Raw genomic sequence first — 27,477 nt, 5'->3', positions numbered from 1 at the left:
CCACTTGTAAAATGCATCCCCAGTAACCCCTCAACAGTAGAAGCAAAAATCAGCCAAGCCGCTCGCTATTCAAGCCACAGTTGCAGGATCCTTTGAAAAGGGTGCTAATAGCTATCTATCTGGCCTGTGTCCCTCTGAGGCTGTTAGCCACAGACAACACAGATCCTTACGCCCACAGCCATGTGCCACTGGAACAAAGAATTAGGGACTGAGGACTTGAATTAAGAATCTACCTTTTAAAAAGGAAGTACTTCTGAAGACGTTTCTTGTGGCTCAAAGAACTCAAAACTCAAATAATTTAAAAGCCTCAAAGTAGGGAAAGAATTAAGTCACTTTTATTTAAGTCGCTTTCATTCAACAGAGTATTGTTCTACCGTTTAAAAAGCATATTTATAAAACTATGTAACAACATGGAAAACATTTATAATGTTAAATAAAGTCAGAATAAAAAGGACACGCCCACTTTTACTGCACCTACAGTAATACAATCTGTGCATTATAGATTACGACCGGAAGACTTAAAAACGACTCTACAGGGTGGTGGGAGATGGGTTATTTCTCCCACCTAGTTTCTGAATTTTCTGTAACATAGTACAGTTTGTATGTGGAGGCATCACGCCTTATGGCACTGACAGAGGAAGACTTTTTTCGGGGAAAAGATTAAAAAAAAAAAACCCAACCAACCAAACCATCTCAGCCCCTTCCTCAGATCATGTTAACTTGTTCTTTCCCTGGAAATGGCTACAAAAGAAGTGTGATGAGTACCCATTAATTAATAGGGAATAAACCTCAGCTTGCCATGGAATACCTGGGCTTTTAACAATGGTTAGTCTCCTTTCAGGCTAACATTTCTAATTAGGACAAAAATCGTGCTTCCCCTCCTGCCATGTGGTTGCAATTTTCACAGTCGAATTGTATCTGCACACACAGCGCCACCACCACACTCTGGTCTTGGGGTACTGGTGGTCATCACAGCTGTGTACTGTAGGTGTCCTACCAGCTTCGTGCCCCTGAGATGGGGTTTGCGGGGCTGGCTGCCGGGCCCCCCACGAACCTTGTAGGTCATGAGGTCGGAAAGCAGCATCACGTGTCGCCGGTCAATGCTCATGCCATGGTTGACCATTGTGTACTGGATTTCGTTGATGATAGTTGTCCGGGCAGCTTCGATGCCCAGGGTTTTCTCCACCTGCGGAGAGCTAGGATGAGCGCAGGCAGCTGCTGCCGGTGTCGCCCAACTCCTCTCCACGTCCTCCTCCGCCCTGCAGGTTCCCGGCATCCCAGGCCCTTCCCCAGGATGGAGTGTAGGGCAATCGTTGGTGCAGACCCAGAGCGAATGGCAGGGTCAGAGAAGTGTGCAAGGTGCCCCCGGCCATGAGCAGTACCTCGTACGTGTTGTTGGAGGTGGTTCGGGTGCCCTTCACACCATGGGTGGCCATGACTGCCCGCAGGTTATCACCCTCCACCAGGAGCTTGTACTTCTCCTTTCCGCTCTGCTCGTCGATGTGGATGACAGCCCGGGACACCTCCGGGATGCCCTGCACCACCACCTGGACTCAAGAGACACAGAAGGTTCAAGACCCCCCAGTGCCCACGACCCCAACTCATCTGGCAGCCTCAGAAAGTGGCTGTGAGAACTGGGACCGTCATGCCCTGCGTTTGTGACCTTGACCATCCTGTTTCTCAGTGGTGATTATCAGTTACCTGCCAAACCTAGAAATACCTAGGGGAGAGCAGAAGCTCAGAGGCCTGCACCCCCTTCTACCAATGGTCTTAAGAGAGAATAGAGAGAAATCCAACAGGACAGCTGGTGAGGCAGTGCTAAGAAGGGAATCAAAACCTGCACAATTCCTTAGAGATGTGGCAAAGAAATGAAGAAACGGGGGCCACCCTCAGTCTCAGGAGTGCAGACCCTTCTGGCCCCCTGACCCCGGACCTTCACATTAGAGTTAAACGCAGTCACTCCCGTTTTACATCTCCAGGCACCGGGCAGGGCAGGGCCCCGAGGAGGCGACCTCTGTCTCACCTTGGGGAGATCCTCTTTCAGAAACTGCAGCACGTAGTACATGGAGCTCTTGCTGTTCTCTCGGGGGGTGACACACACCACAGCCTCGCCATGAACCGCCACGTCACCAGGCTTCACGCGGAGCTTGGACGTGCAGATGGAATACCTCACCGTCTCGGCGTTCACCTGCGAGGGGCCGGGCGTGCGCCGCACACCCACGGCATTACTGACTGGGTTTGGCGGTTGCGATTCTGGTGTTTTGGCCTTTTTTCCTTGCTGCTCCTCTAAGAAGCCCTTAGTAACTGTCCCCCTAATCTCTCTCCTCACCATGAAATTTAAAAAAATATATTTTTGTTTATTTATTATTGTATTATTTAATTATTTTATTTTGGCAGGGGAGGTAGTTAGGTTTATTTATTTTTAAAGTAGGTACTGGGGATTGAACCCAGGACCTTGCGCATGCTAAACACACACTCTACCACTTGAGCTGTACCCTTCCCACCTCACTGTGAGATATACTGTGCATTTATGTACTGTATGTATGTATACCTCTGCTTTATCCATATAAAGGTCCTCACCCCTCCCAACCAATTTTTGCCCCGCTGAAAATGCAAACTTAATTCACGGCAACATATAGGAAGGAGTTCCAGGAGGCGGTGGTAAGACCGGGACAATTTAAAGGCATCAGTGAATCCTCCCCTTTGCCTAGACAGCTGGGGAGCGGTGTCCCCGGGGCAACCCAGCTCTTTCGGTGGAAGAGCCCCAAGCCAGAGCCGGGCTAGAGAAATCCCTAATCCGGAGAACTGGCCACTCGATTTTGGAATCAACTGTCACATGGACAAATGTGAACCTGTTACTTGAGAGAATGCGCTGACAGTGAGTGAAGGCTGGTACAGATCTGAACTACCTGAGAGAAGGGGAGATGCCAGGAAGTTACTCAGTTTGCATCCCTGCCTCAGCCTATCTGTGAGCAAGGCTGGCACTCTTTCCACTGCCATACATAACACCAACACAAAAAGCCAGGTCAATCCACCCGCCTAAAACATGTCCTTAGCCAGCCAGATGTGGTGCTAGGGGGCCCCAGTGAGTGAGACACAGCAGCTCTAGGGTCCTTCCAGATGCTGTAATGCTGTCACAGCAAAGGGGTGTTGTGGCCTGCACAAGACCTCCACTAAATTCCTGCGTGTGTTTAGATGGTGACATCGGTGCCAGGGTCTGGCTCGGAGCGAGAGTGTGAAGGCACGTCAGACTCACACGGAACAGACACTGAGCGGAAGCCTCGCCAGCGCTCCTAGTGCCTTGCGAAGCTCTTGTCCTGGTTTATCAGCTCCTATCTTGGGACTAAAAGAGGATGACCTCCTTCACGCATTTAACTATGTGACTCACCTCCAGCCTCAGAAGTCTGATCCGTTCCAGGGAGAGTTTGATGAGAATAAAGCAATCGTCAGGAAGGAACACTTCTTCAATGTACTCTGAAATCTGTGGTGTCAAAAGATCAGAATGTTAGGCAGTCACTCTCCCTTCCCCAGAGCAAGGCAGGCTCGCTCTCTTTTTAAGGACAGAGTGATGTGGACACCCTGACTGGTAAGTCCACTACAAGTGGTTCTTACTCTTCCTGGAAACACTGCTGGTTTAGTTTCCTTCTTGTCAAGAGGGACCTCGTCTCACCTCTCCCAGGAGGGTTTTCTCAATCCTCCCCTTCACAAGGCGAGCGTAGTCCGCGTCGTCGTCCTTGTCCAGCTGCGCCGTGATGATGGGGGTGCTGTGGGAAGGAAGGGAGCACACTTACAGCGCAAGGAGTGAGGCTATGTGAAGACCACTGCGTTGTTAAACTGGGTACCATTTAGAATCGTGATCGCACCAGCAACTGCAATCGACGGGACCTTGACTGGTGTCGGGCATGCTTCTAGGGGCTCCAGGTACATTCTCATCTAGATTTACTATTTTTGGAGCTCATGAGGCAACCTACTCTGTCAGTGAATGAGTGACTGTTGGAAAAGCCTTCCTGGCCCAGTGAGCCTACCTCTTCCTCTCTGGTCCTAATAAGTAGTTAAACTTGAGTTCCATTCCCCAAGTAAATGCGCCCTTCGTGTCCTACAGCTTCCTCCATCACCCTCCCCTGGCCCCTCCCTATCCCCCCCTCCAGGACACCTCCGACTCCTCCAGCCTCTGGCTAGCAGCTTCCATCCTCACTGTCCTGGCGGGCATCCCCTGTACACACTTCTGGGAGAGAGCTGATCAACCCAGAGGAAGCGGGCACAGCTCCTGCCACCCCAGACACCTGCGCTTGCTGTTCTAGAATCAGCACAGCTTTCTTTCATTTAATGCTGTTTATTGTTATTTTGTTAGACTCAGATTGGAGATGAATCATGATTTTATGATGGAATGCACTGTAAAGTATGTCTTCTCTAGTCTGAGATCACCTACAAATCCTATCATGAAATCACCAGTGTCTGTGTGTGTGTGTGTGTGTGTGTGTGTGTGGAGGGGGGAGTCGCAGACTATGGCCACAGCCCAAGGGGAAGACACAACAGCGAGGGCTAGAGAGGAGGGGAATAATGACATCAGAAGGGTGAAATCTACACTGACACACTGCTCCAATTTTTCTAGACACGGTTTTTATTTCTCTCTTTCATGTGACTTGTGGCCACATAGAACCATTGCTTCAATTTTGACTCTATTTGGTTTGGACTTATTTTTTTTTCCAGTTTGGGTTATTTATTTATTTATTTTATTTATTTATTTTGTATTTTTAGGGGAAGGTAATTAGATTTATTTATTTTTAATGGAGGTACTGGGGATTGAACCCAGGATCTCGTGCATGCTAAGCAGATGCTCTACCACTGAGCTCTACCCTCCCCCAGTTTGGGTGTTTTAAAAGCCAAGATATGATTAACACAAGCACGTCACTTGGAGTTTCAGATACTGCCTGACAGAGGATCGCACACACGTGATGAGAGAAACACTGTTTCTCAAGGAACATGGCATGTTGGTGTGAGAACAAGGGAGATGGAAGTGGGCACCTGATGGCCTTGGACGCGTTGATGATCTCCTTGATGCGGGGCACGCCCAGGGTGATGTTCATGGAGGCCACTCCCGCAAAGTGGAAAGTCTTCAGGGTCATCTGGGTGCCTGGCTCGCCGATGCTCTGGGCACAGAGTGCGCCCACAGCAGAACCTGGCTCCATCTGTGCCCTGGAAGGAGAAAACAGGGTGAAAAGTCCAGCAAAACTGCTAAGGAGACAAGGATGAAATGCAGAGCCCATGGCAAGTACAGTCAATAATAGCGTAACAACTTTGGTGACAGATGGTAATCAGACTTACCATGGTGATCCTTTTGCAATGTACAGAAATACCGAATCACTAGGTTGTGTACCTGGAACTTACATAGTGTTGTAGGTCAACTATATTTCAATTAAAAAAACAAAACTAAATAAGCAAGGTCCTACTGTGTATCACAGGGAACTGTATTCAATAACTTACAATGAAACAGAATATGAAAAGGAATATATATGTATAACAAATTACTATGCTGTACACCAGAAACTAACACAACGTTGTAAATCAACTATACTTCAATTAAAAAAAAAAATACTGCTGGGGAGGCTTCTGATTATCTCCTCTCAGCAGAAAAAAATATACCAATTGGTGAGGAGCCAGGCTGTGCTTGTGACAGAAGAAGAACCTGGCACAGATCAGTTACAGGTGCAGACGGGGGACGTGATGCTCAGAGGAGTCTGACGATGACAGTGAATACTGTGTGGCTACTTATGGTCAGTGTGGGATGACGGGCCCAAACCTCTTTCCTTGGAGAAGAACTAAGAGCTCTGCTAACAAGCGGTACTGAAGGTGGATAGAGCAGCTGGCGCCTGCCAAAATACACTGGTAGTTTCTCTGTGGGGAGAGGACACTAGGAATTATTTTTGCAAGTATTTCCACATCTTGGAGGACCTAGCCTGTCTGCCCCCTGGGGTACCTAGAGAAGAGGTGACAGGACCTGCTTGGTACTGGCAGGCAGTGAGTAAATCCTGCAAGTGGGCGCTTGCAGGGTTTTGTTTCCTGGGGAAAGAGGAAAGCTACAAGAGACCCACGTGCCTGCCCGACAGTCTCAGACAGTTAGCATCCTTACCTCATGTACTTGTCCCTACACGTCTCCAGAAACTTTTCAATCTGGGTGGGGGTGATCCGGTCCAACTGGTATAGCACACGGGGCTGGAAGAACAAAAGCCAAGTACAGAGGCGGGGCCGGCAGCACCAGAAAATACCTGTGCGTCCCAACACGTCCGGGGGCGCCGTTACCTCTGTGGTGCCGTTATCATTGATGCCGTATTTATCTCTGGTCTTCTTGATCTTCTCAGAAACCCCCTTAATGAATTTTTTAATTTCCTGAAAGATTACACAGCAAACATCAAATATTTATTTCTGAGTAATGTGGATGATATGATTCGTTTTATAACCTTCAGTCATGGGACAAGTCCTTCCTATTTCAGTAGCAGCTAAATATGACACTACAAAGGCTCTGCTAGGGATACAGGTTCTATCACAAATGTTTTTCCAAGGAACAGGACACGCCATCCACACCCTCAACACGCCATTCATTGGTTTAGGTGTTTCTAAGGGCTTTTTACTCCCATGATGCTTTGGCACCAGCTGGCGTAAAAAGCCCTGCTATCTGGGTGTGCGGCCCTAACAGCACATGGCAGGGACACCAGGATAACCCTTCCCACCCGCTGCTTCCTCTTGTGCTCCCACCGGCACACCATGCGGCCCATTCACGTAGCCCAGAATAGGTACAGTCGTATCAGTTGTACTTTCAGTCTCTAGATTTGAAAAATTTTTGAGAGTTTCTTATGAAGTTCTTACGGTCAATTTAAATACTACAAAGCCTGGCTTTGCAGACATTGCGTGCATTTCAGACACATGCTTTGAGCTTTCTTTCATTTCAAAGGGAACGCTCCCAAGTCCCAGCTTTGTCTCTGACTCTCACCTCTGCATCACTCCCCCAGTCTCACGCTCCCTTCCCACACACAATGAGAACTTTGTAAGGTCTCCAGGAAACTACTCTCAAAGCTGGAAATGAAACAGCAGCATATCTGCTATTCCCACTGAATTTAAGAACAGCACTCTAAACCCTGGGATGACGATGAAATGGAGCAAGAAAGGAGATGAGAAGTACATCCCATGGAGGGTCCACGGGGCAGGGCTGGAGACCATACGCCTAAGTTTTCTAGCAACCACTCTGAGGGGGAATCCCATCTGCTTTACAATTTATAGTGTGTCTATGAAGTAAGCCCAGCCTTGAGGTCACTGCTAGAACTGGGATCAGCCAGCACCTCTTCTGGGGTTCTTACAGAGAGGGTATGGTGAACTTTAATGAAGCACACCCATCTGCACCCTGCTGCCAGGGTCACAGGCCAGCACCGTGGACCTGACTCTCAGCGCCCATCTCAGATGAGCTGACAGCACACACCACTCAGCAGCAGCATCCTTCAGAGGCTGCCGCAGCTTATGCAGTCCTGGGTCTGCTGATCTTCCACTCTGGTCTGACTCAGGGCAGTTTTGAGAATACGGGAATGGGTGGAACGACTGTACTGCCCCTCCCAGACCACAGGGAAATGTAATTTCCCTTAATTAATTACAAGTTTGAGGACACACTTTCTGATGTACTTAGTTATTACAAACCAGAGGTGGAAACCAGAGCTGGAGAGGGCAGTGGAACAATCTCTCCTGGTGTGGCTCTGCCTAAAAGGCAATGACACCCGCTACCACTTAATCTTCCCTCCTTATCACCCAGTACTAAGAGCCCATCACATGGATGATTTCCTCCTACTTGTCTAGCTGTGGCTGTGTCCTTGAGGGCGAGCTTCTGAAAGCCCTCTTGGCCTGGATGTTGCCATTCGACTGCCAGGTGTGCAAGGCTGCCCAACCTGTTGGCTCAGGAAAACCGGAGCACGAGCCCAAGGCCAAGCAGACCCAGGCGATTTTCACTTGTGAGGAACTCTGCACACACGAGCAGTAAAGAGTACACACCTCACGCCATTCCCCAGCTCAGGCACTGGCTGTGACACCTTTCAGCTGCCACCCACGTGGACATGCTTCCAGTGGCTTTGCTGAAAGGAATGACTTCCCTGACATGAGAATTAGGGCAGATATCCTGGCAGTTAGGTTAAAAGGAAAAAAACTTACTTTTTGGATATGAAAACTGAAATAAGCTACTAAGAATTCAGCTGAATCAATCCATGCATGCTCAGGGAACTCAGGACGTGGCAATCGGCAGGCAATTAATCACATGGCTGACCAGCAGTTAATTCTCACACTCAGTCATGGTGCATCTGTGAGCACGGGTGTCGGCCGCTGGCAGGGCCTGGGCTCAATGCCACCCAGCAGCTGCCACTGTCTCCTTGACTCTCACCCTGGTTAGAGCCAGAGAACATTTCAGAGGCTCAGACAGATCTGGCTGGTGGATTTTGGAACCTCCTGGCAAATCTGAGCTCAGACTGTGAGCCACTGGAGGGCAAGGCCACATTTAGTCCCCTCTGTGTCCCCATGACTTACAGGGCATATGACACATGGGGATGGCTGAACAAGTGCTCACTGAATCCACAAATACTGTCGGGCACCGTTAAGCCTTGTAAAAAGCAAGAAAGGAACCAGTGTGAAGTGATGAACAGGGAAGCCTCTCTGCTGGAACTGGGACAGAAACCCACCGCCGCTGGGGCTGGCAGACATCTGGGGGCTGCAGAGCCAGCCCCCCTACACACAGCAGTCACAGCGCACGAGTACGTTACCTCGTTGTATTTCTCATAGCCTGTCTCAGTTAAGGTCTTCGAGGAGAAACAGAAACATAAATAAGTAACTATAACCATGTAGAAAAACCAAATCGTGATTCTCATTCATTATTTAAGAGAAAAAAAAAAAAAAAGAAAGAAAATACGTGAAAAACAAAACAAAAGGCACTCAGCCTAGCCAGACTCTTAGTTTTAAATATATTAAGACCTGTAAGAGTCTCTTTTTCACACCTCAATATGGAAAAGGAAGGAATGAAGCACTTCCTTTAATCCATTCTTGCTTAAGTCTTTTACTGTTTTTCTTTTTAATATATTAAAGGGATACATTTTGTGCTATACTTGAATCACCAACCAGTACACAAAGGAAACCACCTACTGATCCCTGTATCCCTTTGCTTTTGAGTATAGCCATGATTATAAGCAGAAAGGAGCTGCTGGAGCAGGTCAGGGAAATTAAAAGACAAACAAACAAAAAACAAACCCACCCAAAAACCAGAACAAACAAAAAACAAACTTAAAAAAAAAATGTTCCGAAGATGTCATAGTAACAGCTCCCTGGAAGAAAGAGGAAGGCTGACTCTGTCATTTCTAATGTGCATTATGGCAAGAAAAAAGCAATTAAAAATAATAATGGTATTAAATAAGTGCCACTGTGTTACTTATCGTACAAAATACAGTAAGTGGTATTAAAACAATGCCTCTACTATTAAAAATCATTGGGATTCAGAATGACCGAGGAAGGAATTGGCCCGTAGGATGAGAACCTGGGTTGTAAGCAGTCAATAGGGACGGGGTTTAAAAAAGTCAGTTTTCTAACTAAAGCATTTTTCTTCTAACAGCAAAACACTTGTGCAAAAAGACATCAACTAAAAAAGACGTAAGATAAATCCTTTATGTTGACAGCTGAAATTTTGCCTAGGCCATTCTTGAATTTTTTTTTTTAACAAGAAATACTCTTACACAAACACCCCCTAGCTTATGAAATCCACTGTGGGCACTTGCAGACAACTTCCTGGTGACAGTCCAGCTGGGTGTCCAGCCCCCGCGGAGCTCACCTGCAGGAAGATGTCCTGGCAGCAGAGAAACTCGTTCTTCTTCATGATCGACTCGGCGGTCAGGAGCAGTTCGTTCTTACTGAGAGCAGGCTCGCTCTGGCACGGGAAGACTGCCTCAAGTATCAAAAGGAAATGGTGTGATGTGTGGGGGCGGTGGAAGGCCAGTAGTATTTAAAGAAGACATTTACAAGAGACAAAACGACCTTACTCAGAGCTTTTAGCAATCTGATGTTTTTTCTTTCAAAACCGATTTCATTTAATTAACTTATTTATTTATGGGGAGGGGGGTAACTAGGCTTGTTCACTGATTCATTCATTCATTCATTCGTGTATAGAGGAGGTACGGGGGATTGAACCCAGAACCTTGTGCATGCTAAGCACGCGCTCTCCCACTTAAGCTATACCCTCCCCACTAAAAACCAATTTTAGACTCTACCTTTAACCTGAAGGTGAAAACAGGATAAACTGAAACTCCATCTTACACAAAGACTTGTATATTATTCAGTGGGTATTGTGCCATTACCCCCCAACCTTCACCCCGCCCCAGACTTGCACTAAAACCACATATTGTTTGTTTTTAAACCCAAAATTTCAAGAGTGAAAATACTCCCCACCCCCAAGCTCATAGGTTCCCCAAAGTTTTAATGGCTGCACATCACTCTAATGTATGGACAGACCATTATGATTTGACCTGTCCTCTACTGATGGTCCACGCCTGCTATAAACAATGCTGGAAAAACATTCCCGGCAAACTTACATCATTTCTGTAGGGCAAATTCCTATAAGTGAAATTTAAATGTTGGTCAAAGGCACTCACATTTAAGTTCAGATCAGTATTGTCCAACTACCTCTCAAAAAGGTTGTTCTAAATTATACTCCCAGTTAAAATATGTGAAATGTGCCTGCTTCTCCACCATGACTTTAACATCATCTCTATCCCACTTTACTAGACACAGACATGAAGTCAAAGCCCTCTTCCATTGGCATTTGATTACCACCAATAACTAGACTTTGAAATTGAGAAACTATTTTTCCTTAAATATTTAGGAAAATTATGCAGAGTAACACAAAAAGAAAAATACTAACTCAGTAGACATGACAGCATTAACTGTGTGCTATGCCAAAGGGTACATTCCTTCTAAAGAAACGCCCGCGAAAATACTCTAACCCCAGATATAATGCTTAATCTTACTTTGATGTTGTCCAGAACCCTTTTGAACTCTAAGGGTTCATCTTTCCCCTCCATTGCTGCAGGATCTAAGCCATCTCCCCCATAAATGAACTGGATGATATCGCCTGTAGAGCTTCGGACTGTCAAATCATACTGCGAGCAAAGATCTTCAAGGGACTTCACGAGCCTTCTCTGCAGGAAAAGGAGGAGAGGAAACAAAAGCTCAGCTGCTTTGAGAAGACTAGTCACGTGTGCAGAGGATGAGATTTGCAACTCTGAGTTTCAAGGTTACCAGCACTTAATTGCATAAAAACATTTTTATTAGGTATCTCCTAAAAGAGTCCCCCGACCCCAAGAACAACGAACCCACAAGTGCCTCACTAGCCTGTGGAGTGGGATTTAGGACATGTTCTAACCTCCAGCACTTGAGTGTGTTTTAGAATACATGCAATTTAGACCCTATTACCCCCAAAGGACTCTGCAAACACTGTTTTCCTAGGCTATTTGCCTTTCCTCTCTGTCTCCCTAAGGTATAAATTAATGCAATTGCTTTACATGTCTAAGCACAACTTAATCCAGGACCCCTGTGGACTTCAGTATGAATTACAGAGGATCAGGTGCAGGCCCTCTTCTGGGATGGTGGGGAAGAAGAGAGAACAGGAACAGCATTGTGTCTGAACCAGCAGGCAGCAGCCATTTCTCAAAACTGCTTAGGGAGGACCTTCCACCAGAACACTCCAGCCAGCAATGTGATGGGGGCCCAGTGAGTTAAAGAGAAAAGAAAAAAGTCTTCCTCCAGGCAACTACCAAACAAAAATCCTTCATGCCAGAACTAACTTGTTCTAGGTTAACACACTGGTCGGGGAAAGCCATACTCTCTACTTCAAAAAGTAAAGACGAAAAATAAAGTCAATAGACATTCTAGCAGGAGTGGTAAGAGCATTTCACAGTCTGTTAGATTTCTGACAAAAGCAGCACACTTCAAAACTAAAGGGCAACTTCCCAAGAAAAGATGATTAAAAGGGAAGCAGTATCAGCACTGCTACACGAGGTACAGATGAGGTTATGGAAACAGGTGTCTACTGACTCGAGCCCATCTCACCCTCCTCAGCCCTGTTTGTTCTGGCTCACTCTTTCGCATCTCTGGTTTATCATTCCTGGTTTCCCAGCTTGCAAAGGGCCGTGCTTCACAATCCCCAGTGGGGAGAGAGGGGACACAAAGCCACAGCAGTTCGTGGCCCAGCAACTTGGAGTGTTAACTTCATCATGTGTTGTTAAGTAGATAAAAACATAGGAAACAAACATAGATTATGTATGGAGTATAGAGTAGAAATGAGAACTAGAGACTGGAGAGAAATCCTTTGCTTGTGGTCTTATGGAAGAACAAAACGGGGATGGATTTTCACCCCTCTGCCGTCAGGTACTTTCGTGGCACTCTGAGCAGCATCAGGCACAGGAAAGCGTCTAGCTCAGCTCTGTCCCCCGAGCCTACCATTCTACAGTTGTACACACAGCGGAGTGTCCTGCAAGTGTCCAAGCCCTCCTGCAGGCACTGGAACAAGTTCTTGGAGTCCCTCAGAATGATATGAACAATGGGCGACATAAACAGCTGCACAGTGAGAAGCAGAGCTTTCTCAACTCATACCAGGAGGTAGGTACTGTCGCCCCATCTCCGTGTATCTGGGAGCAGACACTCAGTGAGATTTGACAGAGTGCCCCAGGATGCACCTCCGGTCCATGCTGTCCTCCAGCAGGGCTTTGGTACACGATTCCGACCTGGTCTTCATCGTTCGAGGAATATTACATGATTTGGAAAATATTACCATTTTATGATGTTTATTTCTAGGGCACCTACTACATCTCTCAATTTTTCCTTTTAAATACCAAGACTAGATTAATTAGAGCTCAGGTACAAAGTATGCAAACACAGTGATCAGGATCTGCAGGCCCTGTCCTGCTCCACTGCTAAGGGCCTACATTTCTTCCAGTTACCTGCATGTATCCTGTTTCAGCAGTCTTCACGGCTGTGTCGACCAGACCTTCCCGGCCAGCCATCGTGTGAAAGAAAAACTCGGTTGGTGTCAAACCGGAATAGAAGCTATTAGCCACAAAGCCTTTGGCGGCTGGTAGCTAAAGAGAAGCAGGAAAAAAAAAGAAAAGAAAAGAAAAAAAACCGAACAAAGTTTAAGGTCCACAATTCCAAAACCCATTCAAATCAGAAAATGCTTCATCTATAGACTATAAACATCTGGCCAATGTACTCTCTCTCATGTTTTATGCCCTTTCCTAAAAGAAATAATTTGGCCCAAACTATCTTTACCAGAGACAAGGAGGGCAAGGTCCCAGCCAGGGCTGGTGCTAGTGCCAGTGGCAGCCAAGTGGCTCAGGAGAGGGAAACCGAAGCCTGGGCTGCTATCCCTGGAGCGGGCATGCAGTCAAGGACCTAAGCTCAGAGGGCGCCCTGCTGACTGCGGCAGCGTGCCCCTGCCCTGGGAAACTACCCACTCAAGACACCCTTCCTGCAGGCCAGACCTGCCCACCTCCAAAACATAATTGCATGCTGTTATCGTTTACGGGAATTCATCCTGGGGCACTGAAAATATTTTAAAATTAGACTGTGACGATGATCACACAACTCTGTGAATATACTAAGTCTCTGAACTGCATACTTTAAACGGGTGAATACTATGATATATAAAAGGTTATCTAAAAAAAACTGTTAAAAAATACATACATATACAAAACACCATACGAAATACCAAACGGCCTCTGATCTGGAAAGGTCTGTGTTCCTTGGAGGTCAGCCTAGGGAAATAGGCTAACCTCTTGCTTCCATATTTTGTTTAAGGGGCAGCTGGCACACTCACAGGCATTTCCAGGTAAGCACATCTATCCTGATGTCTAGCACTGGATGCCCCTGGCCTCTCTTCTAAGTTGGTCAGGCTTTGACTCTCAGCCTGATGAGCACAGGCAGGTACCATTCCAGTGGCCAGCTGGCTGTCTGACCGCTAGTGAACTCTGATCTAGGGCAGAGAATCTGAGTTCAGATACAGAGAATATCGGTCCTTTCTCAGTACAGCAGTCCTGTCTTCCCAGGAGGGGCTGAACAGGAACCCTGCAGGTCCACAGGGCAGGAGCAGCTGGGGCATCTGTGCTTTAGCGGGAATAACAGCTGACTTCAAACCCAAGTGACCAAATTTGCTCCAAGTTCCTCAGATTTAAGTTTAACAGCTGTCTTCCCTCAAATCCCAGAAAACCCCGACACAGATTTGCCTCTCTCCCTCACTACGCTGACACTAGTGCTCAGGCATGAGTACCCATGGAACCCAGAAGTCATCTAAAAGCAGAGTTTAAGAATTCCAAAGAAAACTTGGAATTTACTGGTTGTTTTACTGTAGTTCACATGATCACTATTTAAAAATTCTTACACTTTTCGGTAAGTGCCCCCGACAAAAAGCACACAGATTGAAAGCACACAGAAGGCAACTACACATTTTAATTACTTCAGGTAAGTCGGATGGGAATCTGAGAGAAAATACACAAGAGGGCACTGGTCCAAGCTTTATAGCTCTGAATTTAACAAGGCTCCTTCTACATGTCTTAGTATAGGCTGCAGATGGAATAACCCTGAACACCCCCACCCTTACACACCAGCTCTAGGAGTTGCCTGGTTGGCATCCCCAGAGCTTCAATCACTCTTTCCTGCACCGCTGAAGGTTGTCCTTCAATGTCGTGCCTGACCCACTACTGCTTACCTTTGAGTGCTTTTCAAAGTGAGGCAAGGACCTGTTTTCAAAGCCATCTGGCACTCGGGAGCCACTGATGGCTTGCTGTCCCACACAGGCAATCATCTGTGATATGTTAATAAAGGAACCTGGGGAAGCAGGTCAGGAATGTAACATTCTTTTAACGAAATAACATTAACTGAAGTGCAAGCAGATCTGTGGGATAAAACAGGAACACAACATAGCACAGGGCCTTATCTTCAAAAAGTTCATAGTCTAGGGACAGTGAAAGACAGAACAATACAGAGTGGAGCTGTCAGTAACACAAAAAAGGCAGAGTGAGCCCTTAGAGGTGCTTGGGGCAAACCAACACTTTGGGGTTGGAGGAAAGACTTCCAGATGAGGCTTCAATAAGGCAGCAGCAACCAGCTGGACTTTTGGAGGACATTATGACTTAGACATAGAAGACACAGGGGAAGAATTCCAAAGTGAGGGAAGAGTGGGAAGCAAAGACGCAGGAATGGGGAAGTGCAGGGTGTGTACCAGAGCAGGGAGTAGGAGAACGTGAGGTGAGAGACAGCCAGCGAGGTTACAGACATTAGACAGAATGGCCAAAAATTCACAGAAATAGGAGAAGCAGGGAGGTTTTGAGTTGGAATGCAGTATCATGAAACCTAATGCTTTTAGGTCCTGCTAACTATGAAAGTTGAGTGTTTTTAACTATCATTAAATACATTATTTTTAAAATCCTTGGCTTTTCTTTTTTTCTCTTTTTTTAAAAATAAAGTCAAGTGTGCTCAAAGCACCCTTAAACTCAGAAATCCACACACAACCAACAAGTTTCTCCAAAGGAGTTAGACTTCCTAAAATGCAAATAATAAAGTCTCTTTTTACGTGTATGATTTAAACAGGTATATGTCCGTATAAACGAAAGGCCTGAAGTTCTGACTCTTGTTTCCTGGAACACGACCGGCCAGCCCACATGGAGGGTGCAGTGACAGCAGCGGCCAGCGGGGGCACTCACCTTTGGAGCCGCACAGAGCCATGGTGAGGGGGCTGTTGCTCTTATCCAGCTCCCGGAGGCAGGCGCTGCCGGCGTGGTCTCGGATCACAGACAGCTCCTTCAGGATCAAAGCCTGCCGGGAGAAAGGCTCCGTGACCATACACATTCAACATGGCATTTAAGGAAATGTGAAAAATTTCAGCAAGACGTCAGATTTCCAGCAGATAAAGAAGACCAAGATGTCCCATCTATACAGATTGACATATTCTAGAAGGTTCTACAATCAGTGTGCAAGAAAAAAATGATTAGTAACAAATCTTGGAAAACCCTTTAAATGGCCAATAAAATAGAATGTACACGGCTTTGCAGACAGCACCCTATATGACAATGTATCTGTATACGTGTCACTGCGTGTATACACACCTGAATATCTGATAAAGTACGATATGTAGTATGTACTCAAAGAGAATTGCTGGTACTATTTATAAAATCTGTCTCTCTGCTTTTTCTTGCCAAGCACACATTTGAATTCCCACCAGTCAAGCATGTGATGAGGTGACTCTATAGGAATATTCTAGTCCATGAGCTCATCCAGATTGTCATTCCACAACTTAGGAGGCTGAATCAGGTAGGGGACAAGGTTCCATTAAAAATGAGTACAGTCGAGGCCTCAAGTAATATTCTAGGTGAGAAACATCCATTTCTTTCTCTCTCTCTCTTTTTCTCTTTAAGATATAGTGAGATTAAGAATGAGCTCATTGTGAACACCTCACACAACTCTGCTTTCTCTTTGCTTTAGAAAGTTCAGTTCGTCAGAAAATTTCTTATTGCTCAAAGCCTGTCTTCCATTCTTAAGAAGCTTTAACTCAGAGTTAAAGCTCTGAGCCCCAGGATACCGGGGAGGCAGAAGAGAGCCAGGCAGCTCCCTGGTACAATCAGACTGCTGACCTGGACTGCTTCAGGGAAAACACAGGGCTCTCAGAAGCTGCAGGTGATTCTGACTCTGGCATGTGCGGGTCCAGTTCTCAGCTAGCCTAGCTTCAGATGTGAGGGGGCAGCAGGCCGGTATGTGACTCTCAGACATGAATTAACCGAGTCTCTTTCAAAGACTCTTCATTCAAAGAGCTGCGGTGTCAGTCTCTAGTCGGATGATGATGGAAACAGAAAGGGCAGAGGCACTGAAGTACCGGCTACAGATAGGGCCCAAGTGTGACGCTGGAACAAGAGTGGCCCCGTGTGCCTGGATGAACAGATGGCCGTGTTCTCACCACCCAGAATGTGAAACTCGGAAGGGATGCAACAGATTTGATGGGAGGCCCTCTCCTCACTAGACAAATGAGAACACACATAGGCAGTGTAGGGCAGAGATGGGACGCTGCCTTTCCTTCCCACGTCCCTCTGCTGCCTTGTCTTCACGGCCTGCAGCGCCACCCAGCGATGAGGTGGCTAAACTGACACGAAGAGCCAGGCTCACCTCTAGGGTCTCCTCAGCAGTGCAGCCTGGCTGCTGCTGCAGCTTGCCCGTGTTCAGGGCTTCGATGTACTCATCACATTTTTTATAGCCAGCGTTCAGCAGCTCGTACTTCGCCTTCAGCAGTCCCTGGCCAGGCGTGACGTCACCAATTCCAATTGAGAACCCACGGTTAGCTGTAGAAAAGTTGGCAGGTGAAGCAGGAAGAGAGAGCCAAAGACCTTAGTCAACCCACTGCATGGAACCAAGTTTATACCTTCAGAGACTCTGTCACAAAGCAATTAAATAAAAACTTCCTAGGGGAGGGTATAGCTCAGTGGTAGAGCACATGCTTAGCATGCAAGGGGTCCTGGGTTCAATCCCTAGTGCCTCCTCTAGAAAATAAATAAACAAATAAACCTAATTACCTTGCCCCATCCCTCCCAAAAACCTTCCTGTATCAGTTTATAGGCAGTTACACAAAAACGACTAAGACTCACTGGCTCCTCTCGGAGACCTCACAACCTAGCGGGGAGTACAATGATGTTTCAGCTAACTGGACATAAAGCAGACCACCACCAAATACTAAAGAGAATCTGAGAAAGCCAGTCATGGAAGTGAGCCAACTGACTGGTAGTTCTTAGAGCATTGCAGAGACCTCTCTGCCCAGATTCTCTTTTCAGAAATCATTAAAAAATACAGAGAATAAGAGACAAGTGTAAACTTCACCTTTGATTGAACTATACATCATCAATAATCCTAACCCTAATATCTGTAGCAAGTGGGTGGATGGGAGGTGCCTGGCTTAGTAAGGTGGGGAAGGGGATGCCCAAAAGTGGCTGTGGAAAGGAGGGCCCCTGAGCCTAGAAAGTCTCAGAGACGAAATCCTTAGGTTCTGCTGGAGATGATGTATGTACCAGAGACAGGGAACCCTGGTGGAAAGTTTGTACCAGCACACCTCGTTTTACTGTACTTCACAGAGACTGCATTTTCTACATTATTGAAGGTCTGTGGCAACCTTGTGTTGAGCAAGTCTATCAGCACCATGTTTCCAAAAGCATTTGGTTACTCTGTGCCTGTGTCAAATTTTGGACACAATATTTCAAACTTTTTCACTATTGTATTTGTTCCAGTGATCTGTGATCAGTGGTATCTGATGTTACTACTAGGACTCACTGAAGGCTCAGATGATCAGCATTTTTTAGCTATGAAGTAATTTTAATTAAGGTATGCACATCGTTTTTTAAGACACAATGCTATTGCACACTTAACAGACTACAGTGTAGTGTAAACATAACTTTTACATGCACTGGAAAACCAAAAACTTCATGTGACTTGCCTGACTGTGATTTTCGCTTTATTGTGGTGGTCTGGAACCAAAGCTGTGATGTCTCTGAGGCCTGCCTATCTGAGAAACAGGCACCAGGCCCTGACTCCCGTGGGAGATGGGAGTTTACTCCCCAGGAGTGGAAGCAGACAGCCTCTGGATTTGCGGGGTAGGGAAGCACTAGGCGTAGACGGGCGGGGATGACTGAAAATCAGGGCATATTCCATGGCTGAGATCCCTTAGCCCCATTCCCGGTCCAGCCCCCAGAATTGCAGCAGCCAGGTCTCTACCTTTGGGAAGGAGACTGAGATTAGAAGGTATGTCTCTGGAGAAACCAAGTCTGCCTAGAGAAAAGTGTAACTGATGGGGATATTTGGTAGCTCAATAAAAAAGCGGGTGTCCAGCTCAATCAAGGAACTGAGAGGTCCGTTGACCAGTGAGCTCCATTTCCAATCAGGGCTTTAGTGCTTCACTCCTACAATAGGAATGACAACCAGGGACCACCAGACATTTGAGGAAAGTCTCTACCATGAAAGACAGAAGACAACAAACAAACAGAAATAAACAAACTTAAAAGAAAGAGATAACTCAGGGAACAAATAAAACTGAGTAATATTCTCTCACAGTGATAGAGAAGATGTATCTGGGGATGAAGGATAGGAGGGAAGGAAGGAAGAAAGAAGAACTGCCTGTAAATAAAAACAATGGTTAGAAACTAAAGATATGATAGCAAAAATTAAAAAAAGTCACTAGAACTGTTAAAAGTGAATTCAGAAACAAAGAAATGGACAACAGTGTAAAGAAGATAAGAAAATCAGAGAATCAATCCAAGAACTCTTTTAGGCAATTAACAGAAATTCCAAAAAGAACAGAGAAAGCAAAGGAGAGAAAAGAATAATAATAATAAAAAATCCAGAACTGAGGGACACATGTTGCAGATTAAGAGAGCTTACCTAGAACAGAATGCTCAGGGCAATGAATGATAAAAGACCCATCCCAAGGTTGCATCATTGTGAGCTTTCAGGATGCCAGAAATAACAAAGACTCTCAAATCCAGCCAGAGTCAAGTGTAAGAGTGGACTAAAGATGTTCAGGGGCATACAGAAAATCTGACCCGTGGCATGCTCCAAGCACAAGCAAGCAAAGGAAACAGAACAGTGTGACACAGTAGGACAATACTGAGTAACCTGGTAGAGCTGAATCATCCCAGAGATGACAGCCGTGCACAGGTAGGTACCTTGGAAGCAGCTCATGAAGGGCCTTTTATGCAACAACTCTATCTGACAGGCATTAGGGAGCTACTGTAGCTTTTGAGCCGAGCACGGAAAAGCAAATTCAAATCTGTAGCCAAACTAGTCAGTATAGAATTCATTTCATTAAGAAAAGCATAAATGGCTTAGCCTGGGACAAGTATCCTTTTCTTTGTGTGGGTATGTGTGTGGGGTGGGGGGATGAAACAACAGTAAAATAAACCCCTAAACCCCAACAACTTACAGCCACAAAACGAGGAGGCTGATACTCACAGAGGTAGACGGGAGCCAGCCTGGCAAGCCGTGACATTGCATCGGCAGCTTCGTTCTGCCCCCAGTCTCGTAGCAAAATATAAAAAATATTGTTCTTGGATCCTGATCCCAGGGTTCCTTTGTCCATGCTGCCACTCATCAACTCGCTGTTCTGGATGGTAACGTCTGGAAGGAAACAATGATTATGCACTTACACAAACAATTATTACTTTGCCTCATTCTGAAATCAACTTGAGGCAGTTGAGAAAATTTGTTCCTGTATTAAAAGTTAAAGCAGAGCAAACAGAAATTATCTTAAAAAACTTTTTTTTTGAGGAAAGAAAAAAGAGAAACCTAAAAACCTTTGAAAAGCATGAAAGGTCTAGTTAGTTACTCTCTAGTCCTAACTGTGAAGTGTGCTAGTTGACCCCCCTTATCTGTGAACTGTGGATGACAGTACCAAGCTCTTGCCGTCTTTATGTCATGGGGATATTTTGAGCATCAATTCAATCATGTACACACACCGCTGTTTATAAAGCACTTTGTCACACACCTAAGATATTGAAAACTAACAATGGTACCATCACAAATAGCCTAAACAAGAACAAAATGAAATTTGTATCTAGAAAGAAATGGAACCCAGTCTAAAACAAGAAGCCAAAATACCTAAAAGACCAGAGTGTTATTTTCAAAAGAATGGTTATAGACCTGGGAAAAATTGGTGCTCTTCAAAACATTTATTCTTCAACATGAGACAGCAGAAAATCCCGACCTTCAGAGAGACTCTGCAGTTCAGTTCTTCAGTACAGAGTCCTGCAGATCCACTTCTGGTGACAAGGCCTTGCTAGCAAAACCCAGTCTAATCAGTGCCACTTAAAGCAGCCAGCTGGGGAACTGCCTGTTAAAGCCAGTATCTAGACAGTCAATGCTGCCTGAATGCACTGGTCTGTGGATCAGACTTTGGGTTGAACCAGTCTAGGTGACACAGATGGCTTGCAATTAAATCCTCTCACATTTGATCTTCATGGTATCAAAAAACCTACTGACCAGGTGAGGCAGGCAAAAAAGATTACAGTCTTTTCAGTTATACATTTTAGTCCTACTTTTAGACAATGAACACATTTTTGGACATAAAAGAATAAATTATATGCCTTAAATAATGAGACTCTTGTATGGCAAAAAACAACAAAAAAGGGTAGAATAAAAGGATTTGCGTTAATTGACAGAAACAAGTCACTTAAGACAAAACACATTTGGAGAGAACATTCTAATCACTGGGTTGATCATGTGTCTATATGATCTTTACCTTTTAGAGAAATACCAGATGCATTTCCCTGAAAAACAAAGCTCCTGCCTAAGGCCTTAGGGAAACATGGGATTTCCGGACTAAGTGATGGCAACTATTAGCCACTTGCTCTCCTGACCTCTTAGCCCCACCCTGTTGTTTGAACTCACAGGAATCATTGACACAGAGATCTTCTCCTTTGCCACAGTACTGCTTGCCCTTGGTTCGGAGGTTGGCTCTCACTGGATTGTCATCGCTGGGTCTGAGGATGACACTGAAGATCTGCTTTCCCGTCCACAAGGTGACAGGCTGAAGGAGGGAAGGAAGCCAGAGCATCAGCTGGCTGAGCCTGGCCTCAACCGCCCTTCACACAAATGAGGCAAGACGGTCCAGGGATCACCCGCCAACCCGGCATCAGGACATCCGTACAGTCACACACACAGCTGGCGTACAAACCTTTAATATTGTAGGGGGCGGGAGGCGGACTTTAATTTTCTCATCCTTGCCCACCAATATTGAAGCGATGATTTGGCAAGCCTTGGCTCGGTCAAAGAAAGTGTCCTTAAGAGTGAGGAGATAGGCACCTGAGAACATTAAGAAACAATACAAAACAAAGAAGAGGAATACAATTGTGAGAAAAGTCACAAGGTTTCAATTTTAAAATAAATGTGAACTATTACTGGGAGAGTGAGGTAAAACATACAGCCACTTATTGGCTCTCTCTTCCAACGAGAATCCAAGCTCCACCAGGAAAGGGACCTTGTTTCACTCATTGCTGTATATCCAGCATTTAGAAAAATAAAAATGTCTCATGTACGGAAGGAGCTCACTAAATGCTTGCTGGTTCAGTGAACAAGCAGCCAATACAAAGTGTCTCAAGTAGGTCCACAATCCCAGTCAGTAAACAACAGAATTAAACACAGGCAATTAAACAGCTTTTCAAGCCACCACATGAATCACAGAGAATGAGAATCTTCCTGTTCCACAGTCTCTTTTCAAGTGAATTCTATAGCCCACCTGTCAGAAAATCCTGAATAGCAGCAATTAGTGGTTCTCCGTTCCTTGGGGTGACAAGATTTGCTTTAGTCTGAAGGAAAAATGAACACAGTAAGTTAGCCATTCTTGGATGCTTGATACAGCCCCAAAGATCGGCCCACAAAGATTCTGAATTGCTATGAATAAAGAGTAGCAGGAAGATGAGGCTGAGAACTGGAAGCCAGGGGTCCTCAATCCCAGCTTTGTCACTCACTTCCGGCTCCTTCATCTCAGTCCAGCTCTTCCCTCTCCTGTCAAGGGGAGAGGAAAGATACCAGCAAGACTGACCTTAGAGGTTCGTACCAACACTCAAATTCTGAGTGAAGTTGTTTTGGGTTCCTATAAAGAACCCTATAGGTGTAAGACGTTATTGTTATTAACAAGTGCTCTCCTCCAAAGGAAATTTACTGCTATGAATGATGAGTAGCACTGTGTTATCTTTGAAGTCAATCAATCCCACTCTCTCCATAGTGACAGCAGAACAGTCAAATTTCTCCAAAGACATTAAGAATTAAAATGTAACAAGTGCATACCTTGGCAAAAATGGGTGCTTCTTGCTCAGTGCATAATTAACCAATTTAAAGAAGATTCTGTGCATCAAAGTGTAGCATTTGCTCAATTTTTTTTTAAACTGAGAAGTAACTGACCATGATACCCAACACCCAAGTTTCTGCTACACCCTGATCTTACCTTTTCACAACTGGCGCTCATGTGTCTATTTTCTCCTAGGAGCCCATGACAGGGCCGAAGACACCCACTCTGCTCAGTTCCCTGCCTCCCAGAGGAACTAACTCCCTAACATACTGTAGGGTGTTTTCAAACAGGACACGTTTCCTTCCCCTCCTTTTAAGGAGCTGTTACTCAGGTACTGGGCTGCACCACCCTACATACCCCCATCAGAACAAGGGCCTCCGCTTTAGCTTCCTCTGTTTGAGGAAGATGAAGGTTCATTTCGTCACCATCAAAATCTGCATTGTAGGGTGTACAGACACATTCGTTAAATCTGAAGGTCCGGTGGGGCTTGACCCTGGCCTGTGGAATACAAAACAAAAAACAAAACAGGAGGACTTAAGTCATTTATCCAAAAGCTTTTTAGTTACAACATTAAAAAATGTCTTCCTGATCTTACAGTCAACTGGCTAAAATCTACACCACGTGTTCTGTTTCTTATAAATATGTAAATTCAATAAATATAGGCCCTTGATAGGAAAAAAAAAAAAACCTTTTCAAGAGCAGGAAAAAAAAAAGGCTTCCGGGAGAATTGGACACTTTAGATTAAGAAAGTAAATGTCTAATATGTTCTGGCAAGTGATATGTCACTTGTAGACTCATTCAAATAGCTTTATCAGATCAAAACAATGCAATAAATTTGTTTTAATACTATGAGGCAAACATCAACACAGGAGCCATGAGAAAGGGGTTCCCACTGGTCAACGCTGTCACAGTTTGCTATCAAAAGATTAATGGCAGAAGTTAATTAAAACACACTGACTAGATAAAAACCCACGAGTTTATGATGATGTTGAAAAAAGGGAAAGCCAAAACAAAACAAAAACCACAAACCAATCTAGTTTGAAGAAACTGAGCACCAACTTTTTAATCCCCTAAACTGACAAAAAAGGAAAAATAATAGACATTAATGCTGCCTTTCTTTTACAAATTCTATTTTTGGGTAAGTAAATAAGTCATAATTAACAAGGGAGAATTGTTCATTACAAGAATGGTAGGTATTAAAAGTGAAAGAAATGATAGAAAAATCACCATTTTGCAATCCCAATAAAATAATATATAGGCAATGATCATAAATGGAGAATGAGACCATCAGAGAAAAGGATGAGGAACTTTTCAAGAGAGGCCCCAGGCTGAAGCATCTGAATCCCTAACCTCCTTAGCATACCTAAGAGTGGGCCAGCCAGACAACGTGTTTCCTCAAATACGGCGAGAGGAAGTAGCCAGCACCACCTATGAGGTATTTTGGCCAGAAAGTTGAACCTGAATCTGATTGTGCTTTGAAAGTTAATTTCCAGTTTACAGAAATAAGAGGAAGCATGAAGGAATCCTTAGCGCCACACACAGGCAGACAGAGAACATGTGACATTTTTCAGGAAAAATGACCTTGTTTTTTCAACAATGACACTGAAATTAAAAGGAGGGGGGACAGTCCTAGATTAGATAGAGGCTTAATACATGTATCAACTAAATGTAATGTGTAGACACTTTGCATCCTGCTTTGAACAAACTAGCTGCAAAAAGTCTTTTGAGATACCTGGGTGAACCTCACTATGGATGGGGTACCAGACAACACCGAGGAATGACTTCACTGTGAGGCGTGACAGTTATGTGTGTCTTACAGAAGTAAACTGAACACACACAGAAAAAAGACATGAGTTCATCAAAGGAAAAAGAGAGGAAAAAAAGTGTGGCACATTCTTGAAAATGACCGAAAATACAGAGGATGGGAATGTGTGAGTTCATCACCAAATTCTTTCTACTTTTGGATATATCTGAAGATTTTCAAGCAAAAATATTTCTATGTTAAAATGCCCCAGAGCTAATCAAAAGTTTCCAGCAAGGGAAGGCTTTTGTTCGCCTCCTACATCTCCATAATAATAACTCCATAATCATGAACTGCTTCTTTGGTATTTCCACCACTGAGCAAAAGGACTGATGTAATGTTTTTATAAGCTACTGGAAAAAAAAATCTACAAAAACACTACCTTAGGAGTCTGTCTGCAAATGCTCAGGGATTTAATGGCTTTGCAGATAGGAGAATTTATGAATATTTAACAAATTAAGTTGCATCTTGTTTCCATTTTAAATCTCCAGAAAAAGAAACTGCTGCTGCTGCAAAAACTAAACCACCCCCCAAAATATGGTTTAAGGTCTTAGTTGGAGAACTGCTGCAAAGAGAAATCCTGTAAGCATTTTAGGTCCTTAGTTAACATGCTACGTTAAAACAAGCCAACTTTCTGCTGTATCTACTTTACCTAAGTTTGTGGGCACATGTATATGTATATATTTTGTTGCAAGTGAAATCACAGTAGCCACTTTCAAAATAACTTTCAATTAGTTCCTGTTTTACTGTTGCATGACTAGTAAGTTATAAATATTAAAAACATTGAAGGGAAGCTTGAAACTTAGGAGTTTCACTCAAACTAAAAAGTGAGAGAAGAGGAAAACAAAAAGTGATGAAAATCTGTGATTACTGGCAATTTAAATTTTAGAAGTTTGGAACTTAGTACAGCACATGCAGAAAATACAAACCAGTCTTGTACTCACCAGATGTGCCATGATGCTCAGTTTGTGCAGCGAGGGCTGCCGATTGAACAGGACCACATCTCCATCTATCAGGTGTCTCTCCACGATGTCCCCGTACTTGAGCTCCTGAGCCATCTTTTCCCTGTTTCCGTATTTCAAAAACCTTAACATACAATAAGAGATGTGGTCTGTGAGAACAAAGTTTCCTCAGCAAGTGTCTCCCTCTTCATATCAGGATTCAGTCTCTGAAATGATGACATTTCATTGAATTTAAGATGCCTCCATATGCCAGCAATTAAACTACGACAAATTGATTGTAAAATATATCTTACTTTTAGAAATGTTGAAATACGAAAAAAAGTATGTCTTGGAATCACAGAAATAGAGAACCAGCTTCTCCCACGCGGCCCTGTTGCTGTTTTAATCTCATGAAATAAAAAGGCACTGGTGATCAGTGCATCTGGCTGTGGAAAGCCAGAACTGGCAAAATGAGTGCCTCCTGGGTTATGAGCACACCTAGGTGACCTCAGAGCACCCAGGTGACACAGAAAATGACCTGCTTTCATGTCCCAATGAGTTTCGTCCACATAGGTCCAATAACATCAAACACTAAAGAACAAATGAACACTGTGAATAGTCAACAAGCAAACAGAGTAAACAACGTACCTACAATTTCTGATAGGTAATTTCCACATGCTAAAATATCGCGATTGTACTGTGGACTGTTTTCTGTGGCTGAGTGTGGCAACAGTAAACTTGGTCATGCAAAGGTAGTTATAGCCAATGATACTATGAAAGCATTACCTTTTCATGTGTGTGTGTCTCTGCTGAATGAAATTGGCTCCTGGGTGAACTTCAGGGCCATTTCGAACCAGTTTCCTCAAAAAGTTGATGTTTGCTTTGTTCACCTGCAGGAGTGAAATAAACACAATGAGATATTGTTAGGTTTTTTAAGCTAGCACACTACACGGAACTGGGTCTCAATCTTTACTTTCCTTGGGTCATTCTAGGAGAAAGAGAGGCACCCCTGGGCACCCTGCTGCTAGGGTCTTGAACATAACGACAGCAATGGAATGGCACCAGGTTCAGGTGTGAACTCGGTCACTCACTTGCTGGGTGACAGGGCCAAGTTCTTTACTGGCCTTTGGTTTCCCCATCAGTAAAACGAGTCAGCTGGACTGATCTGTAGGGACCTTCCAGCATATTCTGTGATCCTAAAAACAGGTGGTAACTTCAACTGCAAGGATTTACCATAGGCTTCTAAGGTTTAAGAGTGGTGACACCAGCACCGGAGGCCCTGGTCTGAATTGCCATGTTCTCCAGCCTCTTGGACAACTGTGAGACACCATCTCAGACAAGAAAACTCTGGACCATTAGTAGCTCAACAAGGGCACTTTACAGAAACTGAACCAGAAGCATCTATGATTTGGGCCAATTATGAATATTAAGGGCAAAGCCAATCAACATCCTCCTGTTATCAGGCCTTGCCATTATTTACAGCTTAGTTAAAAAACAAAGTACCATAGATACCATTTCATACCAGCGATGGTATGAACTGAGGGTAAAGTGGTACAGCCCTGCTGGGTATACACTTGTAGCCCTATAAACCATTCACGTCTTTGGCTCAGTGACTCTAAGGCTTTAAAAGTAATAATTCATCCCAAGAAAATTAACTGGGTGTGGTGTTTACAATTTAGTTACTTTAACACATGAGATACAAACTACAGAAAGATGTCAAATACATTATTTGGAAAACAAAATTGCAAACTTGTATGTTTAATGTGTATCTGAGGCTACACACACAAGGGCAGACACAGCTGTGGCTGTCTGTGTTGCAGACGTCATACGCGGTGATGTTTGTATGAAACAAACTGGAG

The 27,477-nt window shown here is 44.7% G+C and overlaps 1 protein-coding gene across 1 annotated transcript in view; it reads right to left on the bottom strand.

The window, feature by feature from the left end:
* POLR3A (RNA polymerase III subunit A) overlaps positions 1-27,477 on the bottom strand; it is a 42,526-nt gene that overhangs the window by 6,400 nt on the left and 8,649 nt on the right. Inside the window, exons 9-29 of the mRNA XM_064488004.1 lie at positions 26,405-26,508; positions 25,622-25,763; positions 23,234-23,374; positions 22,325-22,394; positions 21,764-21,891; positions 21,478-21,616; positions 20,044-20,208; positions 17,218-17,390; positions 15,765-15,876; positions 14,771-14,889; positions 13,008-13,145; positions 11,037-11,207; positions 9,845-9,958; positions 6,301-6,387; positions 6,131-6,213; positions 5,026-5,196; positions 3,671-3,764; positions 3,389-3,481; positions 2,024-2,188; positions 1,383-1,547; positions 1,055-1,186 (exon numbers count right to left, since the gene is read on the bottom strand). Coding sequence (XP_064344074.1) covers positions 1,055-1,186; positions 1,383-1,547; positions 2,024-2,188; positions 3,389-3,481; positions 3,671-3,764; positions 5,026-5,196; positions 6,131-6,213; positions 6,301-6,387; positions 9,845-9,958; positions 11,037-11,207; positions 13,008-13,145; positions 14,771-14,889; positions 15,765-15,876; positions 17,218-17,390; positions 20,044-20,208; positions 21,478-21,616; positions 21,764-21,891; positions 22,325-22,394; positions 23,234-23,374; positions 25,622-25,763; positions 26,405-26,508 — 2,706 coding nt within the window. The remainder of the gene's footprint in view (positions 1-1,054; positions 1,187-1,382; positions 1,548-2,023; positions 2,189-3,388; positions 3,482-3,670; positions 3,765-5,025; positions 5,197-6,130; positions 6,214-6,300; positions 6,388-9,844; positions 9,959-11,036; positions 11,208-13,007; positions 13,146-14,770; positions 14,890-15,764; positions 15,877-17,217; positions 17,391-20,043; positions 20,209-21,477; positions 21,617-21,763; positions 21,892-22,324; positions 22,395-23,233; positions 23,375-25,621; positions 25,764-26,404; positions 26,509-27,477) is intronic.

This window comes from Camelus dromedarius, chromosome 8, assembly GCF_036321535.1.
Source record: "Camelus dromedarius isolate mCamDro1 chromosome 8, mCamDro1.pat, whole genome shotgun sequence".
In the NCBI taxonomy this organism is placed as follows: Eukaryota; Metazoa; Chordata; class Mammalia; order Artiodactyla; family Camelidae; genus Camelus; species Camelus dromedarius.
This window is presented reverse-complemented; position numbering and strand designations above follow the sequence as displayed.